Source organism: Sipha flava, unplaced genomic scaffold (genome assembly GCF_003268045.1).
Source record: "Sipha flava isolate LNK unplaced genomic scaffold, YSA_version1 88_pilon_pilon, whole genome shotgun sequence".
In the NCBI taxonomy this organism is placed as follows: Eukaryota; Metazoa; Arthropoda; class Insecta; order Hemiptera; family Aphididae; genus Sipha; species Sipha flava.
The window spans coordinates 1,058,525-1,083,814 of record NW_020273630.1 but is presented as its reverse complement, the minus strand read 5'-3'; the positions used below and the strand labels follow the sequence as shown (position 1 = coordinate 1,083,814).

Genomic DNA, 25,290 nt, shown 5'->3' with positions numbered 1-25,290 from the left:
ATAATATGCACTTTTTACATGCTGTTTAGGATGAAAGATATCTACTTCGATTTAGATATGTATTGGAGGGAACTGAACAATTAGTCTAAAATTAACTAATAAAAAGATACTTATTCATCTTTATCAATATCATTAAAACCCTATTATTATTTTATATTTGGGCTTAAATATTAAAGTTGAACAATTAAATAATTTGTTTTATGTGTTATATTAGGTTTAGTATTTTTTATGTGTTATTGTGATCACAAAAAACAATTAATGTTATATACTAAGAAATTTATAAATTATTAAAAAAAAATTATGTTTAAATCTTCAAATTTCAAATTTTTTATTTAAAAACCACTTTATTATTGTTATGCCTATTAAATATTTTGTTGAATAAGTTATCTAGTGAAAATAAAAATGTTTTCCTAAATTGTAATACCTTCCTTAACTCGTTATTATGATTCCATTAATCTGAATTCGTACTATAACATTTCAATGGTGCACCGTTTATTGTACGGAAAAGTGAATTAAATTTATGATAATACATATGTATGTATTAAGTTTCAAAAAAAGAAATTTTAATAATAATATATTTTTCTAATACATTTCTAAATACAAACACAAATAACATTTTTATACAGTTTTATAGACTATAATTCTTTGTTCCGAGATTAAAAATGAAACAGTGAAATAAGCTTAAAGTAAATATTATTTCATATTTTGGACGTGGATTATTATCCAATTCTGTTATATCTTTATGTACTTATTCTAATGTTCAAATAGTAAGAAAATATTTGTATGAAAACTTTTCTTGGTAACATAGTAGTGTAAGTAAAATAATACGAATGATAAATTTATTTGAAAACTATTTTTAAAACATTTAATACAATATTTTAAACAACAGAAATGATATATTATGCATTTTACCCCAAAATGTTTAATAAAAAAGCAAACGAAATGTTTGAAATGAAAAAAAATAAAATAGGGGAGAGAAAATAATGTCATGCCGTTATTTCCGAAAACTTAAAATGCACGAAAATAATGTTTGACAATCAGTCATTTCGTAAAATTCGTAATTATTTATGTAAGGTACTAGTAAGGGGCGAAACTATTTATTAAATTCGCATTGTTATCGGTACCTATATGCTGATATTTATTTAATTTTTTTTTTTTTTTTTTTTAATTTAAATTTCTCTATGGCTCTGAAATTAGAAACGAATACGATAAATTAAATACAAAAAATGAAAAAACTGTCCTATGGTTGACTTATGCAGTTAAAAATATTAATCACTATTGATTTAATTGTTCATATTGTTTTAACCAAAGTATGTAATTTTTAGGCATAGAATACCACAATTGAACGTAAATTGAATATTGCCAGTTATAATTCAGCTTTATGTGGCGAATCCGGCATCAACAGACATGTTTTTATTCTAACGACATCTATGTAACCATTATCTTTGATTAAATATTTGTACATTTAATCAATACCCTTATTATCTATTATTAATTATCAAATACGTAATATCACACAAAAATTTCACTTATAGAAAATAAATACGATTGTTTTTTAATTGATTCATACTGGTTAGCATGTTTTTAGATCCAAAAAATGTGGTCAGTCACAAAACCTTTATAACTTTAGTTTTTATGTGGTATTTGTTTCCTAAATATTTTACTTAAAAAAAAATTATTATTATTATTTTGTATTACTTTTTATACTTTTTTTTTTTTTAATAAAAGTAAGTAAACTGATAAAGCAACGGAGGACAATGATATTACAAAAATGTCCGAAAATCATTCAGTCCCACGTCGATACCATTTCAACTGTCGGTAAAGTTAACAATTTTTATGCCTACATTGTATAACCCTACCTTTAATTTGATTAATTACCAGAATGTGAAATCACGTATTCGATTCCCGAAAGAACCTAGTACAGAGTGAAATACGAAAATGGGTGACTCACCAAAGATATTGGTGAATCGTTCATATCATTATAAAAAAATGTTGCCATTATTTATAAAACTACTTTTAGCGAAGATAGACAGGTGGATTAACGGTGGATCAACTGCTAGATCTAAGATGGTTTATATAGCTATATTTATGTAAGTATTTAATGATTTCTTACTCAGGTTAGTTTAGGAAATGTACGAAAACAAATCGCATTTTATAAGCATAATCTTTGGACTTTAATTAAATATATAATACCCAGTTTATACTACAAATGTCTACAGTTAATGGTTCAAAACAAGTCGTTAAATAACCGATTTTGTGAAAATGTAATTCTTCCAATACTTGTAAATACATTTTGCGACTTTACAGTAAGCTTTTTTTTTTTTTTGAACTACCCACAGTGAAAAATGTATATATTTATTTATTTTAGTATTATATTTTATCATCATGAAACATCGTAATATTTTATATTTTTACAAACATAATAAAATGTGTAAAAATTTCATTCAAAGCCCGGAAAATTGTTATGCTTACATTTGAAACAGATTTTATACTATAAGTTTCTAGATTTTGGACACACGTATATTTATAATTAATATACGAGTGTATTATACAGAGTGTCACAAGAAGACTGAATAATTTATAGTGGTAGCATGGGCTATGTAGATTTAATTATCCCATGAGCCTCAACTTTGAATTAATAATTCTTCATGGTATACCATGTGTAAATAATGTCCATAAGAATGTAATTGAAACAAGCGAATTGTGTTGAAACTAAACTTGAGGTACTAGTTTGTTTGGGATTTTCCACTGAATACCAATCAGTTTTCTTATTTTTAACACATCAGGTAGGTTTTATTTATTAACTAAGGGATGAGGAGTTTAAAAGTTAACTTATTGTTATAAAATATAGAAGACTGTAAAACAGAGTAAACTTGTGTTTTAAATTCTAACTTACTCTCAGTTAGTTTTAAGTTTTTAGTTTTGTAAACATAAAGTAGTTTTTAAAACGCCTTTTTTGACAAGACCTTAATTGAAAAAAAATCTTGATTAAAATAAAAAAAAAACCTTGATTAAATACAAATTTTAGTCGGGTTTGTCATTTGAAATATTGTAATTACAACGAATTGTAAACGGTTTCAAATATTTTTCTGCTAATTTAAATGTTTACAATCACTAGAATTCATAGTAGTAGAAAGTATTTATTTTAGCATGGCGAATATATAATACAACATCAAAGCAACGTTTAACATTATATATTTAATTGTCCCATCGATTTATTTTCCTTATCAAGTAAATTAGAAGTAAATTAGATATATATTGATTTAATGAAATGTTTTTGGAAAAATATGAACTTCACCGTCTTGTACGAGTTTTATTAGAGGTACATGTATCACACCGAACCGAATAATAGGTCGTACGAATCCGTCTTCATAGAAACAAAATATTATATCGTACCAATAGTTATGGAAATATTTAGAAGGAATCGTTTTAAATATCATAATTATAAATACAAACCTAAACACACATAGTAGGTAGCTGAATTATGCAATTAATATGAGAGAATGACTTTAAAATAGCTTGACTGATTTTATTGATTATTTTTTTATTTTTAATTTTTATTTTCGTAATTAAACAAATTTTTTTTTAGAAATTCTACCAAATGGTCGAACATTTATTACAGTTGATATAATATACGTTTTACACCGACGTGTTCGACGGTTTTTGCCCAATGGACTCCGAAATTACTTAGCTGATTTTGATGAAATTTGAAAGGTACAGAGATACATTAGACCTCAAAAATGGAAATAGGCTATATTTATCCGTGAAAAAATAGAATGGGAAGCATAAATACATCTGATTAGACCTAAACAGGTAGTTGTTGTTACGTTATTGTTATAATAACCGAAAAAAACGGAAAGTTTTATAACAAATTTTATATGATTTTTAATGGCACGTTCACATGAAGATTAATCTAAAAATATCCATGAATGGATTAAAGCCGTTGGTCATTAATAAACTAACTAAAAATACAAGATTCTATTTAAAATTATAAAAGAATATACCGTCTAAAATAACTTAAATTACTTAAAAAAATGGTTTAAAACTTTATGAGATAAAAAATCGTATAATTTATATGAAAATGAATTCTATGTAATGGGATTTTACTACTCCGAAAACGGTTAAAATGTATCAGATAACACTTGAAGTTTTCGGTCACCGAATCGTAATTGGTTTTTCGCAAAATACTATTTACATATTTCATCATTACCTTCAAATTCAAAAATCTACTTTTAATAAGAATAATTTATTAAAAAGTATTCGTCAAGTTTATTTTCTAATCAAATATCTTTGTTCACGCAGAAAAATAATAAAATTGGAAAATTTCGTTTCATGTACGTTATATGACAATATATAAACTCTTCATTTTTAAAAGGGATTCCTCTTTTCTTCACACGAGATTCCAAACAACGAATTGAAAACAATAATTGATGATAATGCGTTTCTTCACGATTAGTTTTAAAATCATTTAAAATACAAAATTTCCGCCAACAAAATGTCATCCGTATAACTCTCAACCATGAGAAGGTATTTACTGTAAGTTTTGTTTTTAATTAAAAACAAGGGTTCATTAAAAGTTTTATAATTCTCAAATTAATATATATATATATATATATATATATATATTTATTTATATAGATGGATAAATGACAAGCCATTGTGTTTGGCTCGTTTATTTTTCAAATACGAGAAATCGTAATTTAAATTGTAGGAAAATTTAAAAATGACCCAATCCCTTATATTCATCATAATAATGTACAACTATTATTGTTGAAGTTATAAGATTCTTTGATAATACATTTCAAAGAATACCATATGAATGACATATTTGATTTTTCGGTAAATAAATAAAAAATGATTAAAAATATTTAAATATTTATTAATTTTATTACATTGGAAAATAATTTTTATAAATATTATAATTTTACTTTACAAAAACATATTTGTCAGCAAAAACACATCCAATAGGGTATTTTTTAGTATGAAATAAGTACAAAGTAATCAAAGCAAAATAAAATTTAATTTTAAATTTTGATCATATTTTCAAATTTTGAACATAAACAAAAGCTCTAATGGTTTTAAAATAAAAAATATTTTAATTTTAGAAATTATTTAACCAAGAGTATTTTTCTGTGTAAGAGGTTACAAACTGAACTGAAAAAAACATTTTACGAACACTTCAATTTTTAATTTTCTTAGAAGTTTTCTCAAAAACTCCAAACAGGGATAATTTTTAACAAGTTCCAATTTAATAAGATGGGAACCATTATTGTATGTAGATATGCGTTTATATCTCAACTATTTAATGAATACCTATTAAATGGGTAAAAAATAAACAAGGAGGTACATAAAAAAAAATTGTATGTGATTAAAGACTATATCTAAAGACAAATATTATATACAGAGTATATACAGTAAAAATAACTTTATTTTATTTTTTTATTTTTTATGTTGTGTTGTTGTTTCTTTTTTTTTTAAATAATTTTATAATATATAAATATAGGTATACTGTCATATATTAAAATAATTAAATAATTTTATAATTTCTATAAATAGAAAATTATTATAAAAAATTAATAAAATGTATGTATGGTTTTCTTCTTTGCTTTGAGATTGGAAACAATTGGTCAAAATCTTCTAATTTTTATTTTGTTGTTGTATTTTTGTGATAAACTAATTAATTGCTTTAAAAAAAAAAAATCATGACAGCATTTAAAATAACTTTCAAAAATATAATTACTTTTAACAGTAGGTAAAACAAAATTATTTTTTTTCGTCCATCCATAATTGATTTGTATAGAAAAAATTCTTTCGATTTTTGCATTAATTTCTGGCATTTTTAAAGATAGTTCATCAATCTTCCAAAAATGGATGATCAATGTATTTTACTTTTATATAGATAACACACCATATTTGTTCAAAACAAATATAATTATTCCGCTATTCTTGTAAATCATAACTTATAACATTAACTACACGATTATACTTATCAAAAATAATATCTTAATTTACATTCCAATTAATTTGTTCCCTAAATTATTTTTTATGAATATATAAATTATTACTTATTCTAAGTGTAGCGAGTTTAGAAGTTCAAAATTATTGTGTTTTTCTACTTTATTTCTATGTAGTATTTCTAGTTTTTTTAATATTTTTTAATACTCCACGTGCAGATGTATTATCCTTTCTATTTTCCTTTAAGTGTTAAAGGCGATATTTAATTAAATTTGTATCACATTAAATCATGTTATTGAAACGAAGTTATAAAAAAAAAAAATTTAAATATTAGTAAATTTATCCTTAGAGTGAATGTACGAATAAACAATTTAATTATTTAAGAAATTGCTGAATGTACAGATTGCCTTTGTGTCACGATACATCTAGGTATGATTTTGTTTTGAATTGAGTATTATTAAATCCACAAAATTATTTTAATGCTTCTATTGTAAAAGTATAAGTATAAAAGTATTGAAATATTTTGTAACTTACATTCAACATCAATAAGTAAAATATTGTACAGTACTTGTTTGCATAGAGTTATGCAAAATGTGAGTTTCACAACCAATTCCACAAATTTTATTTTTTAAATGATTTAATGAATATATTTTAGTAAGTGTTTACGATACGTCTCATGTTTATCGTTAATTTTATCTATCGTCGGCATCGGTACTTGATGCTCGTTTCACGAAAACTATTATTTATAATTTTGATTTAAAATTTACGTATAAACTGTATTTTATTTGTCTCATACATCAAGTTTTTTTTTCTATTACCATTAATAAAATAATATAAAAATAACGGGATAAAAAACATCACTTTATAACTTTTTCGTGACATGGTTATCAAAAAAGGGAGAATCCTGTTTCAAACGGGATGCATGATCACCCTAGAGTAAAAAGTTATTTTATATTTTAGGGTTTCATAATTCAATTAAAATTCAACTATACGGATACTTTGAGCTAAAGAAATAAGTTATAACATTTAATAATAATTTTTCATAATACTACAGGAGGAAAACTGGTACAATTGTTTGGGTGTTATTTTTATTTTAACAATTTATAAAATATCATTAAATTTACTTTTAATTTTTATTCAAAAGAGAAGAAATAATAATATGATATATAGATTGTATATATTTCTTACAAACGAAAACGTGTAAATGCCCACACTACTTCGGATAACATTAAACAAATTCATAACAAATTATAAGTATTGTGATGTCCTAAAATTGTCTAAAATCTTTTAATATGACACTCGTAAAATTTTTTTTCTTTGTGGTTTTTCCATTAGGCCTATTCCACATTACTTATACTAATATTACCATAATACATACTACTGGCAACCACTACAAACATGTAAAACTACTTAGTCTTAACAATCAACTTCAAGCATAAAACTATTACCTCTGTTGTGTATTACAATTATTGAAACACCAACCACTTTTTCATTTTTTTGCCTTTCATTAATATGGCAAATGTTTGATGTGGTTCTACTACTCATTGCCGAAACTTCTTGGAGGAGAATTTTTGGATAAAAAAAAATCTTAAAAAGTCATCAAATAAAATAATGAAAACATTACGAAAACCTACTAGAAATACATTTGAATACTGAATACCATTTATACTTCTATAAAATAAATATTATTTTTAAATTTCTTAAATTTCCTTTAAACAGATATATCATTTTAAATAATAATCAACAAACATATTTGAAAAATCAATCGATTTGTAAATGATTTGTATAAAATTCAGGGACTATAATATACTAATTATCAAACTATACTATCTCTTTGCGCAATTATTTATAATAAAATATATGTAATAATGATAGTCATTGATCAGTAAACAAATATCCAAACGCTTAAAGTATTTTAAAGATTCTACTTATTCAAAGATATTTCATCTATTGCATTACAATTTCTGCAGTTTTTATTTTGTTATTATTATTCAATCGTTCATAATACACGACCATATGGTATTACCTTCAACCTTTGTTAATAATTTGCTTGTTCATTTTATAGTTAAATTTATTATTCTTTATAGTAACATAGGCCCGTGCGCAATAATCGTCCAAGGAAGAGAGAAAGGAATTTTTCGAAGTGATATATATTATGTTATGTAAGAAATCAATAAAAAAATACATGTTGAAATATCCATGATTAAAAATATACAGATCGAAAATCAATAGATGTCAATGTCTGACAGCTTGAACAGATTGCACATCAGTGAAAATGCGTTCTATCAATGGCTGCATTTCCAACAATAATCGACAGTAAGTGAAAAATGTGCGAAAATGCAATAGAGAAAGGCAAGCCAATTGGCACTGTTAGAACAAAAATAGACAACTAATCGTATGCATGAATTTTCCAGTTAGTTTGACTTTTATAAAATGAGGACTAGGTGTATTCTTAGTAGAAATGTATGCAAAAGGAACCTCGGTGGTGGTGGGGTTAGAACCCTCAAACTTCACCACCCATTTCGCACGGCCTGTAGTGCGGAATTGTTTGCAAGATCCATTACGGATTTATGTTGGCGCGTGTACGTGAGTGTACTCATCCAATAGAATAATTATTGCGCTAACGAACTGTTATCATAACAACGGTTGAATTGTGTTCAATTCAAGTAAAATGATTTCCCGCGAAACCGCGTACCACGGACTGTCCTCGGAGAGATGTAATACGAATAGTCAACTGCGGAGTGGAATAATTTTCGCTACGGAAATACAATAAAAATAATGATAACAATAAAATAATAAAAAAATTTATTTCTCAAGAAGACGTGGCGGACGCCTCGGTTCGTCCGGTTAATTGTGTCGCAGCGCTAATTCGATTTGTCTCCACCGTATTTGCGTAATTGCGGACCCACGCGTACAATCAGCCTACTCATCGACCCGGCCAAGACGAACACGTCGAACTCGCGATGCGATCCACCACTCCGGCCGCAACGCTGGTCCACGAGAATAAGTCTCCCAGACCGGAGTAATGCACCCCTTCTTCAGCGGAGCCCCAGTGACGCTGAAACAATCTTTGAACCGTGGAGGCCGTAAATACAGAGGAAGGTAAATATATATCATAACGACTGGGTTTGATCACATCGGTTGTACAGTCGCGATAACGGATTTCCTATTCTAAAAGCTATTCCATTTCGGCTGTCGCGGTTAAATATTAAATCGTTTCCATTTTCTGAATAAGGGGTAATTGTTTCCATGTTATTCTTATATAAATAACTTGTATACTACATAACATATTAACTACTACATACATAGTGCATGCAAGTTATTTCTAAATAAATCTGGTCTCTGTTTTCGATTTAGTTTTGTTCAGCTCGACGTTTCGTTGTGCGCACGCTCGTATTTATATTTATTTTGTCGTCACAGATCACCGAAAACGAAAAAAGTAATCATAAATCATAATAAAATAATCGTACACGTGTTAGAACAGGAAGAAGAAGAAATAACGTTTCACTTCTTCTACTAACAGCTCATCGCCAGATGTAGTGTATGTCAGAGCGTTCTATATTTTTCGATTGAATAAATCCGTACGGAATAAAATCGCAATGCGACACGCGCAATGCCCTGCATCCGGAGCACTACGATCGTCAAACGCAACGACTGTTATACTTGTATTGTTGACACGCACACGTCGATCGGATTTCGGAAACCACACGACGAGGCATTTATTTATAGAGCAGTCAATCACGCGGACTAACCGCGGTGACGACGTCAACACCGATACATCCGGAGCCGCGGGAAGCGCAAGGCACACGTTTACACGTTCGTTCGTGCACTCCATAGATTTCGGAATATTTACCGTCAACAATGTGAATAATGTTTATTGGCAATCATTTCGGGTAGCTCCCGATCGGTAGGATCCCGGTCGCATCCTGCGATGAGAATTTCTTCCTATCCGAGCGCATACTAACTCAACATTTAGCGTAAGATTATACATTTTAAGCTTCGTTTTCCTTCCCATTTCTATGCTCTTCTTAGGACTGCCCGCTGCGTCGGTATTATATGTGAGTTCGTGTTTAATCCAATATCTGCTTTACAAGTACTTTTAGTACAGTAAAACGATAAAAGTCGCGAAACGCTCTTTACGGTAGTCAAGGGGGGGCGAGTCCGGGCTCCCCCTCATTAAAATTTCTACATACTCAACGGTTTAATAGTAAATAGTATAATAATAGTATATAGCGTATTTTAATTTCTTATTATCTTCAATGTACAAAGTTTATAGATTATATAATATACCTTAATGTAAAAACCATACTGTAGTATATTAACAGTTATTTTTTGATATTGAGTTTAAACTATAATTATAATGAGAGAAAAGATAAAATAAAAATTTTGGACCCCCCTCCCCATAAAAAAAAATCCTGGGTATGCTCCTGGTGGTAGTAAAATGACGACTACTGTGCAGTTTGGTATCTACTATTATAATATTTTAACAATCGAAATTAAAAATTGTTTTGAATTAATAAAAATCAATACCGATGTTATAAGCCTATATTATACGATTGCTGATTGTCGTTGTAATCGAATAAGGAACGATAATGCTATACATGTGTGATAGTTACGACGAGTATTAATTTTTGGGGTTTTTTGGGTCATAGCAATAAGTTCTTTTGTTAATTTTAAGTATTCTTAATCGTTCGGCCAAAATGGTATAATGTTCTCAATCGTTCGATAGTCAATGTCAACACGGACTTGCAATCATATTCGGTAGAAAACGTCACTAACGTAACCCGGTTTATTTTTAAAAGCCGTTTCGTCAGACGTCCTCCGTCCATTCACGATGAGTTACACATAAAACCGTTTGTTTACTGCTCTGATGTATTTGCGATGAAAATTATTCGTAAAAGTTGTTTTTTATACGATATTTGAATTTAGTTATTTCGTTGACGGCGAGTATGTACAACACAGGACTGTTGGTGAACTCGTAGCTTGTAAAATTGAAGGAAACACCCATTGTTATTACGAATCGTATGGTTAATTTTAAATACTATATGTTTTCTTTTTTTTTTTTTTCAATAACACATCAACAGATTGTTCAGAAAGGAAAAATTTTTAAAAATGTAGTCATTACAGCTACCAGCAGTTATTGAAAACAAACTGTTTTATTTTTTAATCCTTTTCGGATGTCAACAAATATTATTACGCCTTTGTGTGTTTTTGTAAAGCATCATGTCGATGTGTATTGTCATAAGTTTTCGATTTTTCTCCAAGTCAATACATAATAAACATTTCAACGGTATAAGCGAATGGTGTTGGATGACACAATCTAATGACAATAACGATTATTTTTATCTTGTAGAAAGTATTGGCTGTTAAAAATGTTGTAAACACAGGAGTTATTACATAAATGCATATACGTAAAAATATTTATAATATATATACGTACATAAAACAGCACGAGAGTGACGACGCCCAGGAATTCGGTGTCGAGAAAAAGGTGAGGTGGTAGTGGTGTTGAATGTGTGTACGCGGAGTGGGTCAAAATTACACTCCATACTAACCATGATAGACAGGGTGTGGTCGTGTCGATTTATCAAAATTTCAAGAACGAGACACGGGGCAAAAAGACTTTGACAAATGATCGACTCCCAAAGGTTCTATACATATTCCCATACAAACCAACCCCCGTAGCGTTAGGGGTATTTACGTGTGAGTGCGTATACTCTCGGGCTGCGTGTGTTTGTGTGTTGTCAAAGGGCTACCGTTAATTTCTCAAAATGTTAAACGTTATTGAAAACAACCCTTCCCCCGTTTCGATCGTGTAAATATTTCGCTAACACCACCCGAGCGCAATTTTCCTAATAACTTTAAGAGGTATTTGCAATACACTTAAACACGGGTGATTGACGTTCTTAAGAATAATATATAATTGCGGCTGTGGAAGACGATTTTTCATTATAACACCGACGAAGACGATGGATATATGAATAATAAAAATAAACGCGACGCCGAAAATAACGAATGTTTATGATCCATTGATGTTCGTGTTCCATTTCAGTGACAAGTTCACAACAATCGTAATTCCATAGAGTGTTAAAATCAGAAAATGATAAAAATAAATAAAAAAAAGCTTACACGATAAAAAATCGAGTTGCACGTAGAATATTTTAAACGATAACTTATAGTATTCAATTAAAATTTGTTGATTTTATATAAATATGGCCCACAAGTTGGAAAATCTTCATTCTACTTCTGAAATAATAGCATATTTTCAATTCATTAAAAAATTAGTTAAATAAATGACGTTCAGTCTTAAGGCGTCAAACTCCGATAGTTCAAAAAAAAATAACTTTATTCTCTTCTACAAGTTTTTTTTTTATAGCATCTTCTTTATTTTTATTTGAAAGCACCTGTATTGCAAAAATCACGATAACTTGTATTCGAAGGACTAGTCATAAATTTGATTTTGGTACTAATACACACACCGGGTGAAACTAGATATTTTGATATTAGTCTATGCCCAAAGTTAACTCGTAAGAAAATTATATTTTGCACTAAGAAAAGTGGTGGATCCAAACATATCGATTAGAAAATGTATTTTGATTGCTACCACTACCTTAAAATTACCCGGTTTTGAGATGCATTTTCTCATATATCCATATAAAAATCTTTAAATACTACATTTGTATTTTAATAATGTTAATACATTTATAAGATAATATTATATATTAAAATGTAATTACAAAATTTAATACTGATCAAAACGAAATAACAAATAATAATAAAAATTACATGCCCTTTTTTTTCAATATATTAATCATTTAAGATTTAATATTTTTCCAAAAACCGTAACTATTGTAACTATAGAACTTGTTATTGTACATTATTTCAAATTTATATGAATCAATACAGCAACATAAATATTATACTTTGAAGTATTTTATTTGATTACTTGAGATGTCATCGATAGACGTTTAGTTTATACCAAATAGATCACTCACGCCAATTGTACAAAATACGATAGTTATTTAAATAGCATTTTAATTATATAAATATGTCATATTAATAATTTTCTTCTCGGAAATCTTGCGGCTTCGTGGTCCTGAACAAAACAAGGCACCGACTAATAGCGTGGTTAGAACATTCACCTCAGCTAACATGTGCTGATACCGAATCCCATCCATAAAATATTGTGTACCATCTGATGACAGTTTTTCATTCATATATGAAATCGTTGCACAAGCTCACCTGCACTCCCAACTACCACCGATACGTATGAACTATGATTTAGACCAAATACCACAAGCTAATAAAGAAGGCTAATATAATATACAGTACCTACTATAATAAAAATAGATAAACAATATTAAAATTGTTAATGTATAAATTAAACTCAGAACTTAGAGTGATCCGTGTTTAACTAAACTTAATAGTGATAACCACCAATACGGTTATACAGAACAAACTTTATTATAATGTAAGTTTTGTACCAAGTATTGTTCAAATAATTCAATTAAAGCACACACGATATCTCTTAGACATTAGACAGAAAATTTAAATCTCGTGTAGAAATATTGTGCGATTTTTAATAGCGGTTTAAACGGTTTCTCATGCGGATAAACTATTGGATTGGATTGAAAGTTGACCGTGAATTTGAAAAATATATTATTTCGTCCATACAGTAAACAGTAGTGTAATTGAAATAATTGAAAAATAACTTAAACATACGTGCGTTGCGTAAAAATAATTTCGAGTTTTTAATGCACCCAGTCGCTTAAGTATGCAAAACGAGAACCCGTAAATTTATAACATTATTGTTTATTATCATACTGCGTTTACAAAAATCTTATATTTTATTGGACCGTTGTTTTATCTACACGCTCGTTTTGCAAATAAAATTCGGTGTTTATATTGTATTTGTTTAACTAAGGAAGATTTTATAGTCCACAGTACAATTCAAGTAAACCTACCAATATACATCGTATGTGCGTGTGAGTTGTATCGTATTATTTACACATAAAACAATACTGTTTCGAATGTTATTAATGTGTACCGAATAAACTTCCGTTTCGATTCGGTATTGTTTCGTGCTGCACGGGTAAGGCCTTATGAAAACGATGAAAGCATATAAAGTTTATCGTAGAAAAAAAAAAGGTAATTTTTTTATCAAAAAATTAAACTTTTTGTACTTTATTAAACATGTCGATTGTGAGAAATTTGTTATAGGTATGTTCGTTTCGTTACTACTTAAGTATCAATAATTAATCGGATATTGAAGTGGCTGAACTATTTTTTCTTTGTGATGTGTATAAATAAATAATTTTCTCGAAGAACATTACCAATATATTCATACAAATGCTAATTTAAAGTTATTATTTTTTTTCGTTTCATCAATCATCATGAATAATGGTTGAATTTGAAGTACTTATTATTCTTCAATTACGTTTTTTAGCCTCTAATCAGATATTGGGAAGTAACACTGTACTAAAAGTCTTATGAGTATCAGATATCTTATTGGACCGAAATCGAATCGAAAAAAATCTTTAAAACTATCGTTTTTCGATTTCCTTAGAAAACATAAGAAGGAAAATTCAAAATTAGTTATGAATTATGTTAAATTCAGCATGAATTTATAATTTTTAAAATATTAATTTTGTGCTCGACACTTTATTTTATTCATATTAAATACGAATTGAAAACAAAAATTTCATTTCGTGTCGGTTCGACAACATTGTTGCTCCGAATTGCGTATCACTTATTTCAATAAAATATTAACATAATAAAAATACGTTATAGGTATTGCCTCCCTCCCCCCATTCGCTTTCGGAGTATAGAATATTAGTGTATGATAATATAGTATGCAGATAGGTACGTGTCTTCCGCGCTTAGTAAAAAATGTAAAGGATAATCCATTTATTCAATATTATACCCACCACGGGTGTAATATATATATATATATATATACATATATTATACATATATAATATGTTGATTTATTTTAAATTCCGGATTTTCAATGAACATAGGCAATAATGGATGTGCCGGGGCAGAGAGTGTTTTTCCTTTCGCACCATCGAATTTGTCGTCGTATTATTCACGATGGTGAAAAGAGCATTTCGTGAATATCTTTAAAACATATATACAGACGACAGTTGTTGAGTTGATATTGTGTACGACTGAACGGTCTTATATCGATTTATGTTAATGTAACGTATGTGTATGTGTGTGTGTGTGTGTGTGTATTTGTATATATGATTGCCAGTGCGCGCGTATACGTCTATTTTTGAATTCAAACATTTAAGTGGATTTATAGTAGAATTCGTATACGCAAAGTCTTGTGCACGGTTGACTGATGTGGTTTCTCACCGGTTATTTCTTGATCTCGAGGGGAATTCACTACGGAAAGACATTTTCGATCCGCGTGTTTTTGTCCCTCAACAATTAAAATCCTGCAGCTCTAACAAATCGCCGGGTCTCTATGGAAACTTTTTGAATTTTGAAAATTAATTTCCATGTCTCCGTCGCTTTGATGCGGTTCTGCGGTGGTGGTGCACGGGCCTCTGGGGGTTTCGTCCGAAGAAATGACGATATTCGCCCAGCGACAAGCCTACATCGGCACTGCTTCTGCTGCTGCTGCTTTTTAGTTCCGTAATCGGGCGCACCCCGCTCAAAAGATCGACAAAAGGTCTTTTGTCGAAAAAGAGTTCGGAAAACATTTCGTCCGTCTACCACCGTTATCATTTAATAGAATCTGTATTATGAAAATAAGTTTTAATTACCACCATCGCTGCTGTTGTGGCGAAAAGGAACGCACAAAGTTCACAGGGCTTATATGTATATTTCCGTAAGCTTTGGAAATCTTAAACAGATCAGCTCTTTTTCAAAGTGGAACCCCCGAGATAACCGCCAAATAGCGCACATTAATCAGTCATTTTTCCTTCTATAGTACTATCATACGAAACACGCGTGGTTTTTCTTCTCCCTCCTGCTTCTCCTCCTGACGCCGTCTTTCTCACGCCCAGAAAGTAATATCGCAGAAGTCGGTTCCGTTGTATTTACCACAGCTGTTCCAAAGCACACACACCATCGGGCAAATCACAGAAACATTACGCTTAAATACCGTATTCGTAGTCACTAAAATAATATTAATAATCAATAAAAATAACAACTACGTAAAAGTGGAATTTATTTATATTCATGCATTTTCTATACGATTTCAAGTTTCATGCATCTTATCATTTAAATCAGTTAATCGAAGTATATATTAGTATGCACAAGGCTTTCCAGTTATAATTAGTCACTTAGTTTTTTAATAGTATAAAAATATTATAATAAACATATATTTGGCACCTTTTGATTTTCGTGCGGATGTCTGTGTACCCTTCTATCAATGCAGTTATTGAAATAAGCAAGTACAATGTGTGCCAATTCGATAACTATTCACAAACGTAATTTATTTAAATAAAATAGAAAAAATAATGTCCTTCCAACATTAAGCGAAAAAACACTAATATTTACCATGTTATAGATTGTAAATATATTATAATGTATATTTATATATCTATTTTAATTTTAAACAATAATAAATACATACTATAAATATTTACCCAAATGCATGTACTATATTATGTGTTATACACGTTTATAATATCAATGATTAATAGAAATAAATTTATTCCCTGAAACCTAATTAAAATTTCTTATTAGTGAAATTTTCTTTTTTAGTTTTTTATGAATTAATTTGTTATTTTTTACTTAAATATACAGTATGAATAATTAATCAAATTCTATCATCTGGAAATATACAATAAGTAATTTAATTGTACTTACAACTGTGTTGTAGTATTAGTAATTCAACAATGATAATTTTGTTGTCAACTGAAGCTTCGAAAAAAGAAAAGATTTATTGAAAAACGGTCGAAAAAATATTTATATTCATACATAAATAATGGTAAAATTACTGAAAAAAACAATCCACTTTTAGCTTGATTAATGGTGATATACTATAAGAAAATTGTTAACTTACAAACATTAATTAACTGATGGATGAATGTAAATACTAATTGCCAGATTTTTATACCCTGAGTTTATAATAATAATGAAATGTTAGTATTTTTTTTTTTTAATCCGGTATAATACCAATTATTTATTCGTGTCGTACTGCATTTATATCACGTTTAATTGTTCCTTCTCCAGTTCATGAATTAAGAGTTAGTTTGTTGAACAACATCAAAGATTTTCTATATTGAAAAATAAACAGTTTTAATAGAAATAATATTCAAATATTTATAATGTACATTTTACATATTTTGCGTCTCTGAACGTGTCTATGTTTACTCTGAGCAATCTATCTAAAGAGTAGTATGACCATTTGCCACGCAGAAAGTTGAAAAAACTCCTTACGTCGTGAAACATTAAGTCTTTCAATTTCGAATACATTTCGAGTAATACGCCTATTTTTGACTCAAAAATTTCTTTTTCGCGGGTAGACAAACTCTCGTAATAGCGAACATTTTTTTTACTATCGTTCAAACTCTGAAATTTAACATCTACATAATAATTTCGTTTTTTATAATACATAAAATTTAAATCAGTTCAATATGGGTATACAAAAGTATTACAAAAATGTATTAATTATGAATTATTATAACATGCCTGCATTGGTTTTGTCGTTTTTTATATTTATCATAAAATTTAACTGATATTAGTTATAAAATTCGATGAATTACAATTTTAGTCTTAGGATCAAAGTAAATAATTATAATCGAACGATAAATATTTTGCACATACATACACATAAATTATAATACATAATAATTCAACAACATTACTTACATTACCTATCATTACTTTTTTATTTTCTTCTAATATTGGTTCTGTTATAGTATTGCCAATTAAATCACGGCTAGTTTTAAATATTTTGAAATATATATTTTCTAGAGTTGAATTTGTAGAAATTATTCTCTCGTCTGTCCAAACGTTGGCTGGAAAAGAAAAAATCATACTCATTAAGGCATAATAAGAATAAGGAACATTTTATCAATCATGTTCGCATATTTACCTAATTGAAAATAAAATAAAGACACGGTAAACGTAAACCCACTTAAGTTCATCTCACTTATTTCGTCCTAGCGTTGGCGTGGTTCGCTTACCTACTGACGTCGCACACAACAAAATATTTTCCAAGAAAATTTTAAAACACTGATTCTGTTTCAAAAATGGTATGGACAACATTTAAACCGACACACATATAAATGTATATGAGTATACGAAAAACGAAACTATACGTTTATTATTTTCAAACGAGCTAATCACTAAAACCATACAGTATTAAACAACCTATAGAATATACAGTCGGAATCAATAACGGTATTGCAATGGGAATGAAGTTCACGGGGTCCGTGTACAATCGGTAAATATTAAGAATGAACTTTGGGTTGTATTAAGATTAGACGTCTCCGATAACGCGTAATGATTCATGAAAAATAAATGTTACATTCGTTTCGTGTAGAGTATTTGCTGTTCGATTTAATTTCATGATATTAAACGAGAGCCGATCAAACGATATAAAATACTTGGTTTGAATTCGGTCGAATACAAAAATACCCTTAGGTCTCCTTATACGACGAGAACATTACAAAGAGAATCACCTCGGAGAACATCCAAACACATTTGGACGGCAATATCATTTTACCATTATTTTTTCATCGTGCCGAACTTTTGTCAAATAAAGGATAGTACCACGTAGAGCAATTAATTTCGCGTTCGTTTTGCGAGTGGATATTGTTTTTCTGCAGAGTGCAGAGTACCCCTTATGTCGTTTACCCGAATTATCGGTTTTACGACCGAAGGGTATACGATTTACGGTACGTCGATGAACGCATGCTACGATAATACGTATGTTGTGGTATACAGGTTGGATAATGACAAAATCCTAGTTACGCGTTACTTTCCGAATAATGTGCATCGGGCGCGACACATACACTAAGTGCAAGGTGTTTTTTTTCAAATACTATATAAATTGCTTACAAATAACTTAGACGAAATTATGTCTTTCGGTGACGAGTAGCTGCGTCACAACTTACGTTAGTACCCGACAAGTAATAACTATCGGATTAGATCAAATAATCCGTTACCTATGCGAGTGCTAACTCGCTACGAGCGTTTTGAAAAACTATTTTTTCATTCCTTACTTCGTCATTACATTCATTACGGTTGGGGTTGGCAGACCCTATGCGGGCTGATAACCAGTGCTCGACTTGAGGGGGACGGAGTGCCCCTTCTAATTTTTAAAAATTTTAGCGTCCCCCTACTATTAATACGTTATAATTATAACGCTTAACAAGTTTTGGGGGCACAATTTTTTTTTAAGCAAACAGACTCTCCCTTCTTTAATTTTGACAAATCAAGCACTGCTTATAATACAGTAGGGTCGTTGCAGGACATTGCCAAAGTATAATTTAATGCACGGCATAAGAATTACTCAATAACAATCGGTTTTGTTTTCTACTTATCGTTCCGTCTTTTCAGAGGAACCACAACGATCAAAGTTTGAATAATACTTCCAATATTTTAATAGACCTTCAAATGATTCGTTTGGATTAGTGCTTGTTTTCTTTTTAAAAAATAACCGGTTAAACGTGGTTTTAATTTTTACGTTACCTAATAACAAGTTTTAATTAAAGAAAATTGTTAAACTATCTAACGTGAAATTTTATTTTGTGTACATTATTCAAAACTGCGACTTATGCATTTTGTACAATATGAAAGTAAATTGTATTTCTTAAACTATCATTATTAATAATATTTATGTTTAGTTTTATATAATAAGAAAATTAAAAGTATTGAATTTAAAAAGCGAAGATTTTAAAGAAAAATTATCATTTTCATTTTTTGTTTATTAGCAATATTTTGGTTACCTAATTTTTGTAAAAAAAATATTAAATTGAGGTTTCGTTTTCAATAGAATTTCTTTATAAAACCAATTGATTTAAAAACCAAAAGAAGATCGATATGTTATTCAATAATTAATGTGCTGATAACTATTGAAATGTTTAATTGACAGTTTTCTAATTTTTGCAAATTTTAATATAATTTTTTTTTCAATATTTGCAAAATTAATATAATTATTTTAATTATTCATAGGAAAAAATGAATTTGTGTGACAAACCAATATCATCAAAATGTATTAGACATTTTCTATTTAATTGTACTAATATTATGTAGCAAGAAAAAATACTTTTAATAACCTAACCTATGACTCTAATAAGATTGGAATTTTTAATCAGTATAATAAAACATGAAATATGTTCTTTTTCCACTCACATATCTTTTATTCTAACTAAAGGTTTATAATATTGTATATTTGCTTATTGACTATTATTACGTAGTTTTGTGTTCTTTCTTTAGTTCACGATAGTCAACATATTTATCCTATAACAATAAGCAAATAAATACGTCATACAATATAAAATTAATTCATAAAAGATAAATGTATTTAATCTTACCTTCAATTGTCTTAATAGTTCATCAATATCATGTCCTATACTTAATACCTTAAACTGTATATCTTCGGGCAATTTATAAAACGAATCATTTAACAAATCCCTGGATATCATCATAGCTTTTGCCGGGCTTTTTACTGGTGACAGAGATGACAGATTTTCTAATACACTTTCTTTGATTGTTTTCATTTCCGGTGTCAACAAATTATTTAAGAACTAAAACAACGTAAAACGAAATCAATTTAGTCCATAAGTCCTTCAGTAAAATATTTGTCTAATAAATGGTGTACATATCTATTTAGTCATTTACAGTTTATTTATGATCAAAATAAATTTTTTATTTTTATTTTTTTTTTATTTCTAAATTTATATGTAACTAAAGAAACAATGTAATTAATCGTATCTATATACACTAGAGTTTATTAAATAATAAAAACTCTTAATAAAGACAGAATTGAATAAAACATAAAACTGTATTTTATTTTGTGTATATAAAAAGTAATTGCTTGAAAAAAAAAAGTATTACATTACATTTCAAAGCATAACTTTATATTTACAAAACGACGAAAACAGATAACATATACAGTTATTATTTTTATTAATACTGCAAAATATAATTTAAATGGAGTGTAAAAAATTGTATTTATGACTTAAAAATTGTGTAAGTATTTTTATTTTCTACTTTCATTTTTCGATAGTTTTAATACTCCCTAAGCCCTGATATAAATTTAAACCTCTTCATTTTTTATTTCAAAAAAATAGTAGAAAATAATGTAAGCTTGCATCATGTTTTGTTCACACTTCAGTTTTAAACCCACAACTGTTGTATTGGAAATACGATTTTGAATACTATCACGTCATCGGCTCTTGCAAAACGGTCTAAATTTTATTATAACCAGGTTTCCATTGACATTTATTTCAATAATTTTATTTTCTGTATGCTAACAATATTTTTCAATAAACAGTGTGTGTTAGTCTTGGATTTTATCTACCAAAAATTGAGATCATTTTCAATAAAAAAAAATTAAAATAAAATAGTATACTAAAGTAAAAGTTGACGAAAACTTGCGTTTTATCAATATAGTGATATAAACCAATACTCATATCGGTATGCTCACAGCCCGAAAATGTTTTTTTTTTTTACATATATCAATAATACTTGGTCTTTTAAAGATTATAATAGTACCATGAAATAGATAGTTATTTTTGTATCGTCACCTTATTCATTTCCTTCCCGAACCACTGTCCATCAATTGAAAATCCTAGCAAAAGCATTTTTATATTATTTTTCAACGATTTTCCAGGCACCGTATTGTCCAGTTCTAAGGCGGGTAATTCTAGCAGGTGGTATACGGAATGGATTATGTTTTTACTCACGTGCTCGAATTCGGAGACTTCATGAGAAGATATCTGTACACAAAAAACACGTACGTATTATTGTAATGATCTCAACACGTGCAGTAAACAAAGTTCAATTTTATTTTCCCTAAACGTTTGTGTAGAAATAATATTCGTTTGCGTCATATAGCTGTGGCCCCGTATTTTCAGCGATACGAAAATTATTCGGTAAGAACACAAAATGAGCTTTTTACAACATTTTGCGCTGGAATTACGCGTATAATTGTAATTTACTACTCATTTATATAGTGAAGTTTCTCCTAAAATGTAAAAAGCGCATATTTTGTAAGCAAAATCAACACGTTACATCCGAAATACTGGCCTGATTTTTCTCAAAAACTAACCAAAAACGTTCACAATGCGTTAAAATATTAATCAAATATTTCACAAAACAGTCACGATAACTGAAAATATGTGAACAGTCTAGAAAACAGCGTTTTTTTAATGGACACTGTGTGAATTCGCTCGTTGAACTTTATAATAATGTGAAATAATACTTTCCTGGGCAACTAACGTTGATGATACAAACAAAAAGAAAAACGACAACTTCATTTTGGCAGAATCGGTTGAGTAATATAATTATGGTTAACCACTACACTAATTGATAATTTATCGACTGAAAATGTATTGATTTACCGTCCAGTTTTTACGTTACTTCACCCCTCTTACTACTTGTATATGGCGATTGGATCTTATCGACAGTAAAAATGCATCACTTTGTTGTCCGGTTGCATTGATTGTTTTCGTCAGAAACATGATTGTGATGATATCGGGTTATTTTTTTTCCATATTTAGATTATGTTTATGAATTGCAAAGGATTCAGTTGTTTATTGTTCGCTACCGGGTTTGATACGCGTTTCGTTTGCGTAAACATTTTAACAAGTAATTATGAAATTCGCTCGTTTTCTCGGCATTTCCAGATTGTTAACAATGAACTTTGGAGTTAATATTGTTTTATTGTACAATAAATAATTTTATATTATAACATGAATGATATTTTTAAATTCAAACCTTGGACGTTTGAAAACTAAATTCACGAAATAATTTCTTATTCGGATTATAGATATGTTGTGAGATTTAGAAAAATCTATATAGATACAAAGTTTTATAAAAAGGTTTACCACTTATTGATTATCGTAACACGGCTTTTTCTTTCAAATTTGACTTTATCGAAATTGAATAAATTAAATATATTTAAAATAAAAACACTTATTATATACAAAAGTGATTTGAATTCAATTTTAATACGGTGCTATAAATAGGCTATTATGGTACTAGTTTTGTGAAATTTCGAAAAACGTATATTTTATAAATTATTAAGTAATATGTATTTTCTTTAATTTTTAACGTGTAAAACTAAAAAACAAAAAAACGTGTCTTGATCTTTATAATACGAGTATATTGTGCAGTATTAGAGTTAAATTATTTTCGCTGATGAAATTTATTTCAGGAATAATTTGACCTGTTATCGCTTGTTGTATTTCATGAACAAATGTTTGTAATATAATTGCAATCATTGTTTAAACGTATAATATTTAATAGTTTATAATTTCTACCTTGTTATTTTTAGTTTGTGATATGGTTTTGTACTGTTTTTTTATCATTCATATACGTTTCACGTGTCATTGGTGCAATTTGTAATTAGTTTCTTTATAATTTGTTCAATAATCTCGTTATTTTGTTAGTAAAATATTTAATTGATCCCTTGGCATTGAGTTCTATTGATAAACAAGATGCTTAAAGCGATCATTACTAAATATCATTAGATTAAGTTATTGTTTTTATTTTATTAATAAATTCTCGTTAAACACTTGTACGATATATAATATTTATACATATTGCACACTTTTTATACCGTTGCTACTTTTGAATCTTTTAATCGCAGAGTTTTTTCCATATGTATATGATCTATAAAATATTACTCATTAATCAATTAAAAATGTAATAATTTTAAATTTGAATTGAGAAAAATATCAATTTTCTACAAGCTTTAAACTAAAACAGTTAGAACACTAATTATACAAAAAAAAAGAATAATTATATATTTGATGACTTAAATGATTTGTAGTTACATAGTACTACGATATTTAGGACGGTAGGTAATTAGGCCACATTTTATCTACCTGATTCGTATAAAATATTTGTTTATATTTTACTACCCGGAGATTAGACCATAAATGTACAGTATAAAATATAAGAATATCGAATATACAACGTTTATTAACTAATAATTATTTTTATAGTGCATAAAATACAATAATTTTTTTTTAATAATACCATTTTCAGGATTCACAAATTTAATATAATATAAAAAGTCAATAAAATTAGTGGAATAATAGTAATTATTATAAATACTTTTTTTCTGAGATGTACATAAAAATTATTTCTTTAAATAATATGATACCGATTTTACAAATTCAAAATTATTCTTTTTTGCTTCTTCATATTTTGAATTTCATTAAAAATATATTTTTTACGAATCAAAGTTCGTTTTCTTGCTTTTATCGTTCTTATACTTCTCATTTCAATATATACTTTGAATTGAACCCCCAATAAACATTTAAAAAATGTTGAATATTGAGATGTGCCACATAAAAATCGTTTTTAAAATGTGAATGAAAGGACTCAATGGCAATAGTGGTCCGATCACCGGGTCTACTGAGCTATCGAAATATTGTAAAATCAGAACAAATCGAAACTATTGCATTAGTATTACTGTAATAATACAAATAATACGTAAATCATTATGAATTTCAACTTAAGGAAATAACAAAGAAAAAAAAACACATGGTTATGTAATTTTCTTATGTTGAATATTTTATTCAACATTTATTATTTTTTCATAATTATCGTTATTTATATAAATATAGTTTTGATACGATAGTAAAAAAAAATTATTATTCTTTGTTGTTAAATTTTATATTTTTGACTCAAGGTTATTTAAGAGTAATTATATTTTAATAAGGTACAAAAAGTAAAATTAAATTAAGAACATTTCAAATATTTAAAACATATACAATATTTTTTTCAGAACACTCGTATGTATAGAAAGTGTGCAAAAATGTCAATATTTGACTCAGACATCAAAATAAGTTTGAATTAAGTTGGGTAGTTTGATCAGCGTATTGAAAATTGAAATTAATTAAACTTAAATACAAATTTTAAACTCGGCAAATCAAAAATATTAAAATTCTAAACTTGAACCAAAATACTCTGAATCATAAAATATTAAAACTTCTACTATTCTATAAAAAATCAAAAAAAACTAAATTCATATCAGTATTTACTTATTTCGTAACTAGGTAGTTTCATAAATATTGTGTACAATTATAAAATTATGTACACAATATATTGAAGTAAAATAAATAATAACATTAACATAATATAACAATATTCTAACGCTTTTTTATGTTGACCTAAAATATTGAAAAATGTATG

General features: G+C 28.1%; 1 protein-coding gene and 1 long non-coding RNA gene across 4 annotated transcripts; both read right to left on the bottom strand.

The window, feature by feature from the left end:
• Positions 1-12,807: 12,807 nt before the first annotated feature.
• On the bottom strand, positions 12,808-19,236 carry LOC112693588. 3 transcript variants are annotated; one of them, XR_003149494.1, is made up of 6 exons: positions 18,011-19,236; positions 17,785-17,933; positions 17,254-17,484; positions 16,780-17,189; positions 15,764-16,083; positions 12,808-15,700 (listed from the first exon to the last, which is right to left on the bottom strand). It is a non-coding gene; the product is annotated as an uncharacterized LOC112693588 (long non-coding RNA). The 3 variants fall into 3 exon arrangements; XR_003149495.1 differs by having other exon boundaries at positions 12,808-16,083; positions 17,790-17,933; XR_003149493.1 differs by having other exon boundaries at positions 12,809-16,083.
• A 1,018-nt stretch (positions 19,237-20,254) lies between these two features.
• Positions 20,255-22,483, bottom strand: LOC112693562. The gene is made up of 4 exons (XM_025568683.1): positions 22,353-22,483; positions 21,672-21,863; positions 20,457-20,669; positions 20,255-20,382 (listed from the first exon to the last, which is right to left on the bottom strand). Exons 1-4 carry the CDS (start codon positions 22,401-22,403, stop codon positions 20,332-20,334), a joined length of 507 nt encoding a protein of 168 aa, XP_025424468.1. The 5' UTR covers positions 22,404-22,483; the 3' UTR covers positions 20,255-20,331.
• Positions 22,484-25,290: the final 2,807 nt, after the last annotated feature.

What these genes read in the sequence shown, in the direction of transcription:
- LOC112693562 (XM_025568683.1), bottom strand. Translation starts at nt 22,403, where the DNA reads ATGAAGTTGTCGTTTTTCTTTTTGTTTGTATCATCAACGTTAGTTGCC. An exon ending in TCGGGAAGGAAATGAATAAG is followed by an intron (nt 20,670 to 21,671) that starts GTGACGATACAA and finishes ACGTTGTTTTAG; the next exon opens with TTCTTAAATAATTTGTTGAC. An exon ending in AACTATTAAGACAATTGAAG is followed by an intron (nt 20,383 to 20,456) that starts GTAAGATTAAAT and finishes TTATTGTTATAG; the next exon opens with GATAAATATGTTGACTATCG.